The 12,826-nt window shown below is 44.8% G+C and overlaps 1 protein-coding gene across 2 annotated transcripts in view; it reads left to right on the forward strand.

Annotated features, from left to right (window-relative positions):
- Positions 1-12,826, forward strand: part of LOC137433175 (uncharacterized) — a 130,454-nt gene that overhangs the window by 23,088 nt on the left and 94,540 nt on the right. For both annotated transcript variants that reach the window (XM_078783686.1, XM_078783687.1), the window contains exons 10-12: positions 166-261; positions 6,183-6,364; positions 12,653-12,764. In XM_078783686.1, coding sequence (XP_078639812.1) covers positions 166-261; positions 6,183-6,364; positions 12,653-12,764 — 390 coding nt within the window. The remainder of the gene's footprint in view (positions 1-165; positions 262-6,182; positions 6,365-12,652; positions 12,765-12,826) is intronic.

Below are 12,826 nucleotides of genomic sequence, written 5' to 3' on the forward strand. Positions count from 1 at the left end.
ATTTTTGGTTTCATCAGAATATCATCGTTAAGTTTTCACTGTGAGCAAATTTTAAAGAAACTTTTTCCTTTGTTTTTGCATAAGTACATGGAATCTTATTGCCAAGTTAAAATGTCAACAACTAGCATTTTATTCTTGATATCTTTCACTCTTTACTGTTCACAGTTCACAGTTCACAGTGGAATGAATATTTTAAAGGATTTGAGATCAATAAAAGAACTTGCACATCATTTTCTGAGACCAAAAGGTTCCTGACAAAAGGTAAGTGAATGTCACGATAGATTCTCACAAGTAGCATCGACCCAGGAAATGCTCATTGCTGTACCAAAAATGGGCTCTTTCGTGAACCTTTTAAATCATGTTAATGCATAAAATAAATTACACAGTCTGGATTATGCATGAATCTTTTGTGAAGAGAACCTAAAATGTACAAACTAGATCTGTGTTTACTTCAAAACTTGGAAATTACTTTATCGTTATGAGGGATAATAGTCAGGCAGATAGGTGTAACAATTGTGGGTTTATACGTACAAGCATGAAATTTGGCACAGTCATAGATAATAGTCTAATGAATAATTCCAGATATGGACCCACCGCGAAAACGTCCTATGGTAGCAGTGGCGGCCATTTTACAAAATGGCCGCTTTTAGTCTAGGGGCTAGATAGGGGTCTCGTGCACCCCCCCGAAATATACTTCTCATTGGTGTCTATAGATAGGAAAAAATGTGGAGAAAATGATTTGCTATGTTAAATAGTTGGAAAAATGTCCCACGTATCATTTTTATGCAAATTAGTGCAAATTAGCAAATTAAATAAAGTGCAAATTAGCAAATTAAATAAAGTTTTTATTTATTTATTGCAACTTGTTATCGTATCTTATCTTTTTTTTCAGTTGGTGTTTCGAACAGCGAAATGTCTAAGAGTTATCAGCTAGTGGATCCACTGCAACCTGGACAATCAAAGGCGCAGGTACAGACGGATTGGAACAAGTGCGTTTTGTGCCAAAAAATCACACGAGAAAGTTTGCAATGCCCAGCAGAATCAAAACGGCACGATGTTGGAGTTGGTTATTTTACCATTGCCTTCAACATCAGACGTTTCAATGAACTTCACGAATTACCGATGCCACTAGAATTAGGACGCCTTGATGACGGGAATGGCATTGAAGCTACGTTTCTGGAGAACAATGCCAAGTGGCACAAATCTTGCCATACAAAATTCAATAATATAAAACTACAACGAGCAGAAAAAAGGAAATGCACACAGGGTTGCGACCCTGATGCTACTCCATCCAAGAAATACACTCGTCAAGTCGCTCATCATGAAGTGATGATCGGATGTCTGTTTTTTATGCGAAGATGTGTCAACTTCCGAACCACTCCGTGAGGCATCAACTTTTCGTCTAGACTCACGCGTACGAAGATGTGCATTAGACCTGCAGGACGAGAGGCTACTTGCAAAATTGAGTGCTGGGGACATGGTCGCACAAGATGCAAAATATCATCCAAGGTGTCTTGTTTCACTTTACAACAAAACTAAATCATTACAAGATAAACAGAAGATGGACACAACTGATAAAGTCAACCATGGGATTGCACTAGCCGAGTTGCTGTCATTTATCGATGAAACAAGAATAGATGAAGAGCATGCCCCTGTCTTTAAACTTGCAGATCTCGTCAAACTTTATTCTAATCGTCTAGAACAACTTGGAGTGGAGCAGCATGTCAGACAACATAACACAGAGTTAAAAAATCGTATCCTGGCCCAAATCCCAGACCTTACGGCTCATAAGGAAGGGCGTGATATACTACTTGCATTTGATAAAGATGTAGGACCTGCCCTCCGTAAAGTCTGCAAAGAAGACTACGATGACGAAGCCATATGTCTTGCCAGGGCAGCGGAGATAGTACGTAGAGAAATGTTCCAAACTGCAGCTACATTCACAGGTTCATTTGATGAGGACTGCCAAGTAAAATCAGTACCTCAGTCACTGTTGACTTTGGTGTCCATGATCCTCGACGGCCCCAACATCAAGTCTCAATCAGGTGATGGTGTAACCCAAGCAACCCTCAGCACAGCTCAGTTGTTGCAGTACAATAGCTCCATCCGTCGCAGAGTGGGAAGTACTACTGTGCGTCACAACAAAGACAGAGAAACCCCATTGCCCATCTACGTGGGACTCACAGTCCATGCAAGGACTCGGAAACGTGACCTCATTGAGATGCTGTTTGATCTCGGACTGTCCATCTCCTATGACCGAGTGATGGCAATCTCCACATCCATGGGAAACAGAGTGTGTGAGCAGTATCACCGAGATGAGGTAGTGTGTCCACCCAATCTACGCGAGGGCTTATTCACAACGGCAGCGGTTGATAATATCGACCACAATCCGAGCTCCACAACGTCGACAGATTCCTTTCACGGTACTGGGATATCACTTTTCCAGCACCCCAGTCTGCAAAATAATGGGACGGACCACAGGGAACACAGCATCCTTGAACAGCCATCTACTACCACTACAGTGTCAGAGCTCCCAGAGTCCTACACCTGTGTTCCTCCGCTGGTGTTACCTCGGAAGGATCCTCCACTCCCAAAGGCTGATGGTCCATTGAAGAGTGATGGGCAGGAGATCACCCAGGCATTGCACCAAGAGTATGGGTGAGTACTTGTAACATTCTAACATAATACCATGCCATAAGAACGTGATGCAATAACATTATTGTTATACCATGAGTAAATGTTTGCTTGTTTTCTGACAATTCTAATGTACTTTGCTTAATTTACAGATGGCTGGATACTGTGAAACAGAGGTATCAAGAAATCCCACAAAGTGACAGTAACTTATCATGGGCAACCTACCATGCCAGTAAGGAGTCAGGACAAGATAATCTGCCGGCGATCACAGCACTACTTCCCCTCTTTCTGGACGACTCCAAGTCTGTTGGTATGATACGGCACTCCATGGACGTGATTAAAAAAGCTGTGATGGAAGTCAACCAAGGACAGAAACCAGTGATCACTGTGGATCAACCACTCTACACCATCTCCAAGCAGATACAGTGGACTTGGCCATCAACGTACGGGGAAGATCATTTCGTCATCATCTTGGGAGGGCTGCATATAGAGATGGCTGGACTAAAAGTGATCGGAGACTGGCTGGAAGATGCTGGATGGGTGGAAGCCCTGGTTCAGGCCAAAGTTGCTTCTCCTGGAACTGCAGATTCATTTCTGCATGCATCTCATTTTACAAGAACCAGACATGCGCATCAAGTGACAGCAAGCAGCTTATATATCCTACTGACAAAATCTTACGCCCATTACACAGAGTCTCTGGAGTCTGAAAGCCATCCTGAATCCTTTGATGACTGGTGTGGTCAACGAATTCGAGATGTGCCACAGTTCCAATTCTGGCACATCACTCTTCAACTGGAAGTCCTCCTCTTAACGTTTGCCAAGTCACTGAGGACAGCAAACTTCCCCCTGTACATGGACAGCCTCACACAGCTTGCACCATGGTTTTTCAGCATGGACCACACCAACTATGCACGATGGGTGCCTGTCCACATTCGAGACAGGATGAGTCTTAGCAAGTCACACCCAGATATTGCTACTGAATTCACCAATGGCAAATTCACAGTTCACAAGACAAAACGAGTTTTCTCATCTATGGCCATTGACCAGGCTCATGAGCAAAATAATGCTGCTGTGAAGAGTGACGGTGGTGCTGTTGGACTCACTCAAAATCCAAATGCTCTTAGAAGATGGATGGTGGCTGGGCCAGAACTGGTTAGAATGACTACCGAGTTTGAAGCATCCATGGAGGGAAGGAAAATAAGGATTAATCAAGACACACGCCACCATGAGCAAACATATAGTTCACAGATAATCTTTACTCAACATGTCAAACGTCTGGTTGAAGTAATAGAGGAAATGGGAAACCCCTTCCTAGAAGAGAGTACAGACTTGCTGCGGCTGGACACAAGAGACATTGCTGACCCAACTGTTGTTTCTACTGTTCAACAGGCTGAGGAGATAGGTAAGCAACAGTACAAGACCTTCGTAGCAGACCGTCTACTGGAGCGAACCGTACCTCTTACTGAGCCAATAAAGAAGAATAAACTCCCATTGTTTAGTCGATCGTCTCCAAGAGAGAAATCCAAGACAAGTTTGCAAGTAACTTCGCTAAAGAGTGACTGCTCTTTATTCTCAAGACTCTACATTGCGTCTCAAACACGAGATGCTGATCTTGCAGAATTTTTCCGCCATGAAAACCAAGCATGTCCCCCGTCTTTATCTCAGCTTGGGAAGTTACGACTGGGAACCAAATCAGATCTATTGGTGTGTCTAGAGAGTTGCGCAGAGGTCAGAGGTGATGCTCCAAAACCAGATACTGACGTCACTATCCTTGACGGGGCAGTGTTGGTGAACGTTCTGAAACCAGTTGCTGCCAAAACCTTTGATTATGCGCTGAAAGTATTCTTGCCACACATACAAGGTCACTTGCAAAGAGCCTGTCGTGTGGATATAGTCTGGGACCAGTACCGTGACAACAGCCTCAAATCTCAAGCCAGGGACAAACGTGGGAAAGGCATTCGAAGGAGAGTTGACGGATCCACTGTTCTTCCAGGAAATTGGCAGCAGTTCCTGAGAATTGATGCAAACAAAACAGAACTGTTTGCCTTCTTGACAAAACACATCACACATCTTGTATCAGATAAGCAGATAGTCACCACGGATGGTTCAGATGTGACGTGCATTCCCGCATGCGACACCAGTCATCTTGCCCCATGTGACCATGAGGAGGCTGATACACGAATGATGATACATCTCGCGGATGCAGTCCGTGATGGATTTCAGAAAATTCTTCTGCGTACGGTGGATACAGATATAGTGGTATTGGCTGTGGCAGCAACAACCAAACTCACAATCCAGGAGCTTTGGGTGGCCTTTGGGACAGGCCAGCACTTCAGGTATATTCCAGCACATGAAATTGCAGCATTCCTCGGACCAGATAAGTCACAGGCCCTCCCGATGTTCCATGCATACACAGGGTGTGACACAGTCTCGTCATTTAATACACGGGGCAAGAATACAGCCTGGGATACCTGGAAAGTATTGACGAATTGACGCCAGCGTTAGTTCATCTCTCCACGGGGACAGCAGACATCTCTGATGACGTTGTGGCAGTGCTCGAGCGGTTCACCATTCTTCTCTACGATCGCACCAGCAATCTCGTCAACATAGACGAAGCTCGACAGGCACTCTTCACGAAGAAAGGACGAGCCATGCAAGCTATTCCCCCTACCAGAGGAGCCCTGGTACAACAAATCAAGAGGGATGTGTACACAGGTGGCCACTGCTGGGGAAACATGCTCAAGGTTGTTATGGATCTGCCCTCACCTGGGGATTGGGGATGGATCGATCCCCACAACTGGAAACCCCTGTGGTCCGTGCTTCCTGAAGCCAGCATTTCATCAAGGGAGCTGATTTGTTGTAAATGCAAAAAGGGTAGCAAGGGACGATGCAAGTGCAAATAAGCTAGTTTGAAATGTACCGCTTTGTGCCAGTGTGGTGGAGAAAATTGTGACGTATAAACAAGATCAAACTGGAACTATCTAGTAATATAAGTTACTGTTACAGTGCTTGGTGGGTTAATTGACATTGCTGGCAACACAAATGCAAATTGTGGTCATTTGGAGAATACAATTATGGCATATATGTGTATCTAGAGTCATTTCATTAGAACATAAAGAAGCATTTGTGTCGTCCGGTAAAAAATAATCGCGGTCAAAACGGCCATTTTGTAAAATGGCCGCCATGGCTACCATAGGACGTTTTCGCGGTGGGTCCATATCTGGAATTATTCATTAGATTATTATCTATGACTGTGCCAAATTTCATGCTTGTACGTCTAAACCCACAATTCTTATGATGGATACACCTATCTGCCTGACTATAAGGGATTATACAGATATAGGAAAAGTCTTTTATTTGAGAAGGTTTGCTTGCATCATGTAATTAGCCATCATTTCTACCATCACTCCTATTATTTGCCGAGAGTAGCAATGAATGGACCACGATGAAGGGGCGATGGGATGTTTGTGCTGCAGTGGATTTGAATAAAGGCATTGGGGTCATCAAGTAAAGTCTTCCACGGCTAATGGATGAACGTTTTCCTGCAGTGATTTCCAAGAGAAAGAAGGAAGCACCTTCATGTTTGGTTTGTGTGCTGCTTTGTGAGATTAAAGAAGGAGAAATCCGTTTTGCTGTTGGTAACAACGAAAACCTCAAGGGTTTTGCAAATCTGTTCCGTGGAGACCAGTGTAGCTACCTGATTGGAAAGCCGAAGCTCTTTTTCATCCAGGTATGTTTTTAACCAACCGACAGCAATGAAAAAGGAAGATGCTTTTTTTAATTACAGAATGCCATTTATTACAGATGGCAAAATATTTCATGAGAAAAGCATTCCATCTCGTGACTAACCTCTTAAAACATTTTTCTCAAGATCTGATGAGATTTATCAGTTTTCTATCAGAGCTCGGGAGAAATCAGAATTTTGTTCTGTTCCGAAGGCCAGAACAAAAGGCTAATATTATTGTTTAAAGCGATGATAATCATAATCCCCAATGAATAATCACATTAAGTTCATCACATTTTAAAATCTCTCTCAGTTGGCATGGACAACTTTTAGCCACTCATCCCAACTCTCTCTCCCTCATATGTGGTGATGTCAATTGTCACCATGCCAATTGGCTGGGTGTTGGTACCTCTCTCACCAGCCATGGCACTTCTGCAAAGGATTTGTGTGACTCCATAGGACTGACTCAATCTGTGAACGTTCCCACCTGGATTTCTCCCAGTGGCAAATCTTCCCTTCTGGATTTGGTGATGACCAATTTCCCCGCCAATGCAATTTTCTCGTCCTCTGCCCCAATTGGCTCATCTGTTCATGTGCTTATGAAGGTCAACATTTATCTGGCCATTCTCAAAGAACAACCTCAGCACCGTCGAGTCTGGCAGTTCACTCAGGCAACCACGTGAGGGAAGGAATGGAAGGGGAGCATACACCAGAGACAGAGAAGTGAGAGCGAGATAAAGGGGAGGAGAAGGACACGGGAGTGCTGCACAAAGGCTGCACACAGGCTGAATGAATCAGAACAAGAAGAGGAAGGGGGAAGCAGCGTTGAAACAGGAAACGAACAAACCAACTGACAACTAACAAACGAAAAGGGGGGAGGGGTTAGGTTGGACAGAGAAAGAGAAACCTGGGATAGACAGAGACAAAAGAGGGCAGAGGGTGCAAGACCAAAAAATAGGTGGTAGAAGACAGAAATACCACCAATCTTTGTGTGATGCAAAAGTAAGAGTCCTAGACACTCAGCTTTGTCACAGGAGATCCACATTATGACCCTGCGCTCGCGAAGCGAAAAGCGGGGTTAAGCATTTAGTGCGCATGGGTGCCGTGTCTGCATTTTAAATATTCATTTTCTCGGCAACCGTTGGTCCGATTGACATGAAATTTTCACCATAGGAGGGTCTCCTCATGTAGAATATGCAAATGATTATTATGACGTCATAGGTCACGTGGTACAGGCGCCATCTTGGAAAAACTTGGCACTTCTATATCTCTGAAACCACTCCATTAAACCACTCCAAAGCACTTAAACCAATTTAAAATTCATTTTCTCGGCAACTGTTGGTCCGATTGACATGAAATTTTACTATAGGAGCGCCTTCACCTGCAGAATTTTCTTATTCATAATTATGACGTCATATGTCACGTGGTACGGACACCATCTTGGAAAAACGTTACACTTCCATATCTCCCAAACCGCTCAATGGATTTGGTGGGGAAAACTCCCTTGGTGGAGGAAATCCCCATGGGGAGGGGGACAAGTGAATTTGCTACAACCTTCAGTGTGTGACCCTTAATCCTCCTGTCAAGTTTGGTTGAGATTGGATAAATAACGACGGAATGTTTCACGGTCAAAAATTGTCAGAGACTGACACCAAATTGCGCATTTTAGTATGATTGGGAAAGCTCAAAGAAAAGGAAGTGCCAGGTTGAGCAGAATATCAAAGTACTAATATCTGAAGCAGATGAGAAAGCAGAAGCTGGAAAACACACAACACTGTAGTGACTTAATATATGTAGCCAAATCCAATGCTAAGAGAGGTGTAATATGCAAGAAAAATAAATTAAATATATAAAAATAAATAAATAAAAATAAAAAATAAAATAAAGGAATATAAATTAAACGAGTAACTTTGCAAGTTATTGAGAAAAAAAACAACTCAAAAGTCAAAATAAATAAACCAGTATTGAACATACCACATACATTTAGAGTGCAACACCAAAGGTATTTTGCAGTTTCATAAATGTGGGATTATGAAAGTTTTTGAATAAGTGGTACATTACAGGCATGAAATTGAAACAGTTTTGTGATACATGTGTGTACATTACTCCTGGAAAAATGGTATTGGAACTTGGTATTTGGTCATGGAAAAATCATGGAATCTTTTTTTGGATTATGGTGCAGGAACTCTGACTTTGTTTCTCTTTTCTTTTTTTTTTCTTTTTTTGTATACAGAGTCGAGGCTCGTGAAAGAGCTAACATTTATCAAACAAACAAATCAAACAAACAAGCAAACAAAGTATATAAAAAGCGGAGCGGTCGACAAGATGGGGAGAGAAAGGGAGGAAGCACACAAACACAACATTTGAGAGCAGGGACATCGGGAGATGTTTTTGGAGGGAGAGGCCCTGGGGGGAGGCAGGATAGGTATAAAACGCAAGGACACCAAGGACCTCCAGGAAAGAAGTCAAAAGTCACCTAAAAAAAGTGGATTTGGGGTGAAATTAGCGGGGGTAGAAAAGATCAAGGTTTTGGATTGGGGAAGATAAGAGATGGTGGTGAACAGCCGTTTTAAAGACCTGGAGGGAGGAGTGGGATTGAAGAGAGTGAGGGAGTTTGTTCCAGAGGCGGGAGAAAAGAGGAATGAAGGAGTGAAGGTGAGCAGAGAGTCTTGATTTTGGCAGTTTAACCATAAGAGGGTTGCACGCAGATCTTGTGCGACCTGCAGGAATATTTGGGGGACAGAGCCCAGAGAGAGCTGGGGGAGCAAGGCCGGAGAGGAGTCGGTAGAAGACGGAAAGACCACCAACCTGCCTGCGGTGATTAAGTGAAAGGCCCTCGGAGATAGCGTCATCGCGGGAGATTCCAATGATTCTGAACGCTTTGGTTTCAACAGCGTGAAGACGAGCTAGGTGTGAGGCAGGAGCACCAGCCCAGAGGGGAGAGCAGTACTCCATTGAGCTGCGGATGAAAGCCTTGTATGTGGTGAGGAGCTCAGGTGTGCCAAGGAAGGACTTCGCACGACGGAGGATGCCCAGTCAGCGACTGGCTTTGGAGGCCAGCATGGAAAGGTGGTTTTCCCAGGAAAGATCATGGCAGATAGTGAGACCCAAAAGCTTGAGTGACAGAACTTATTGGAGAGGATTATTCAGAAAGTAGATGGGAGGGTTGTCCAGTCGGTCTTTTCGGAGAGACATCGTAAGAGTGTGAGATTTGTCAGGATTGAAAGACATGTTCCACTTGTTTGCCCAGTCTGTGATTTTGTCCAGGTCTGCAGAGAGTGAGGAGGCTGCAAACTGCCGATCTGAGGGATGAGGAATGGAGCGGCAGAGAGCGGAGTCATCAGCAAAGAGATAGAGAGGATTTTCAAGAGAGTCAGAGAGACTATTGATGAAGACCAGAAAAAGCACAGGGCCCAGAACACTGTCTTGGGGAACTCCAGCCTGAACAGGAAGAGGAGATGAGAGAAACCCATTCAGGGACACACGTTGACTACGACTAGAGAGGAAGTCCACCAGCCATGCGTGGAGATTTCCATGGATACCAAAGGAGGAGAGTTTGGTGAGCAGAGCGGGGTGCCAGACCGTATCGAAGGCACGTGATATGTCGACGGAGACAGCTCTAATTTCCTGTTTGGCATTGAGGAACTCCATCCATTGTTGAGACAGCAGAAGCAGCATGTCCAGAGTAGAGTGACCTGGTCTGAAACCAAATTGATGATCAGAGATCAAGCCATTGGAGAAGAGGAAAGATTTCATATCCAAAGCAATGATGGATTCCATGACTTTGCTGATAATTGGGAGAAGGCTGATTGGTCTGTAGTTGCTAGGATCTGTTTTTGCACCTTTTCTGTGCAAAGCGGTGATGTTGGCTGATTTCCAAGCAGATGGCAGTTGACCTTGAGCAAAAGAGAGGGTGAAGAGAACAGAGAGAGGGAGTGATAGAGTGGAAGAACAGGATTTTAGGACCCGTGGGCTGATGCCGTCAGGTCCAGTTGCAGAATCAGAGTCGAGGGTTGACAGAAACTTTTGCACCTTGTCAGGAGGAAAGGACACAGAGTCCAGGAGCAGCTGGGTACGACTGGGTATGGTGGGTAAAGAGAGGGATGGGTTTGGGACACAAGATTTAGAGGCAAACACAGAGTTGAGGCATTCAGCTTTTTCACGTGCGGAGTCAGCTGTGTAGCCGTTTGAGGTAAGGGAGGGGATGGAGGGGGAACAAACACCAGAAACAGATTTGACCAGACGCCACCAGGATTTGGAAGAGGGAGACAGATAAGAGAGTTCGGTCTTGAGAACGGAGAGATGTTGTTTCCTGGCTCTCCTGAGGGTGGACACACACTTGTTTCAGGCTTTGTGAAAGGAAATGAGATTTCCTTCCTTTGGATTTGCTTTCCAGGAGACGAAGGCAAGTTGTTTCTGGGCAACAGCCTCACCACAAGATTCCGTGTACCATGGACGGGAGGAAGGGTATGACAACTGAAGACGAGATGGGATAAATCTGTGCATGAGGGAGAGCAATTTACTTTGGAAGAATTCCCAGGATGAGTTGATGTCAGAGGTGGTAGAGATGGGAGACCAGTCCAGATGATTGATGGCTGCTTGAAGACCGTGCCAGTTGGCCTGAATGAAATGCCAGACTCGTCGACGCTGAGCAGGCTCCCTGAGAATGGTCAGAGAGATGTCCACTTTAACAAGGACATGATCAGATGATCCGATTGGAGCAGAAGAAGAGCAGCAGACATTTTCAGGGAAGTTAGTCATAACCAAGTCCAGAAGAGAAGATGTTCCGTTGACTGAGATCCGGGTCAGGAAATTGACAGATTGTGTCAGTCCCAGTGAGTCGCAGAAGTCCTTTGCTGAGGAGCCATGGCTGGTGAGAGAGGTACCCACACCCAGCCAACTGGCATGGTGACAATTGAAATCACCACATATGAGGAAGAGAGAGTTGGGATGAGTAGATAGAAGTTGGTCCATATTATCAGACAGCGAGATGTAGATGGAGTCATCACTGTTTGGTGGACGCCGGACGGTACAACACACATATGAACAAGAGGTGGGAGCGAAGGGGAAGCCATAGCCAGAGGTATTTCTGGGGGTGAGGTGGAGAGAGTGCAGTGCAGGGCGAGTGAGGAAGAGAGTTTTTGATAAAGATAGCGACCCCACATCCAGGACGAGGCTCAGGTCTATCATACCGGAGGAGGGAGTAACCAGGAAGAGATATTAAGGAATCAGAGACATCTTGAAGGAGGAAAGTTTCTGTTAAGCAGATCAAGTCTGGATTTTCAGAAGCAACCTGTATGGAGAGATCAGTTAAGTTTGAACGAAGGCCCCGGATGTTTGAGGTCCATACCGTTAATGAAGAGGAAGGGAAGGGGGAGCATCGGATACAGAACAGCGGGGAGGAGGGGTAGGGTAAGATGTGGAAGAGGTGGAAGAGGTAGGGAGAGTTGTTGAAGGTGTGTCAGAGATTTCAGAATAGTTTGGAGAAAGGGAAGGATGGGGTGGACAAAAGGTTTGATGGTGATTGGGTGAGGAACAATGAGGTGTTATTTGAGGAGGGGGAAGAGCGAGGCAGAAGGTTGGGGGAGATGGAGGTGAGAGTTGGAAGGGGGAAGAAGCGGGGAGGACGCTTTGAGGAGGGGGAGTGAGAGGGGGGAAATTTAGAAGAAATGAGGGTGGGGAGATTTGAAGGGGAGGGGTGAGGGGGGAGTTTGGGAGGGAAGGGACAAGGGGAGGGATTTGAAAGGGATGGGATATGGGGGAGATTTGGAGGGGATGGGTGAGGGAGGAGTCTAGGAGGGGAGGGGCGAGGGGGAGTCTTGGAGGGGAGGGGTGAGGGGGTAGTAGAGGGGGTAGAGGGGGGGCTTCCTGTACTGCCCCTTGCACCTAGACTGGCTCACCAAGAGAGATGCTTCTCTATTCCGTCCTTCTGACATTGAAAAAAGACACAACAGAGTCCCAGTCTTTCTGTTTAAAACAGATTTATCGAGAAATCATCAAATTTGCTAGTTCTTTGATTTTGTTGACATCATTGTTTTCGGTTGTGAAACGATTCCTGATTGTTTCTGACAATGATTTGATGTTCTTATTATTATAAAATGAATACGTAATGGCATCGGTAGTCATCGAATGGAAGCTGATTAAGGCACTCGTTGTGACTGCTTGTGGATTCTGATTATTTAAAAATACTAGAGGATTATTCGTCAATAAGGAAAGTGTATGGTGGTGATATAAAGCTATTCTGTTGTTGCATCCTCCTCTAAAGGACGTAAAACATAACTTTTGCTTTGGCAGGAAAAGGAACCAGTTGACATTATAGCAGGAGGAGCCGTAGCACAAGAACCTACCCCAAAAAAAATTCCAGTCGAAGCAGACTTCCTGTACTGCCATGGTTTTCCACCTAAAGGTAATCCTCACATATTGCACCTCATTTGAACTTCAATATTCTCTTTTTTTTATCTGAGCAGC

The sequence above is a fragment of the Myxine glutinosa genome, chromosome 8 (assembly GCF_964187855.1).
Source record: "Myxine glutinosa chromosome 8, kmMyxGlut1.1, whole genome shotgun sequence".
Classification (NCBI taxonomy): domain Eukaryota; kingdom Metazoa; phylum Chordata; class Myxini; order Myxiniformes; family Myxinidae; genus Myxine; species Myxine glutinosa.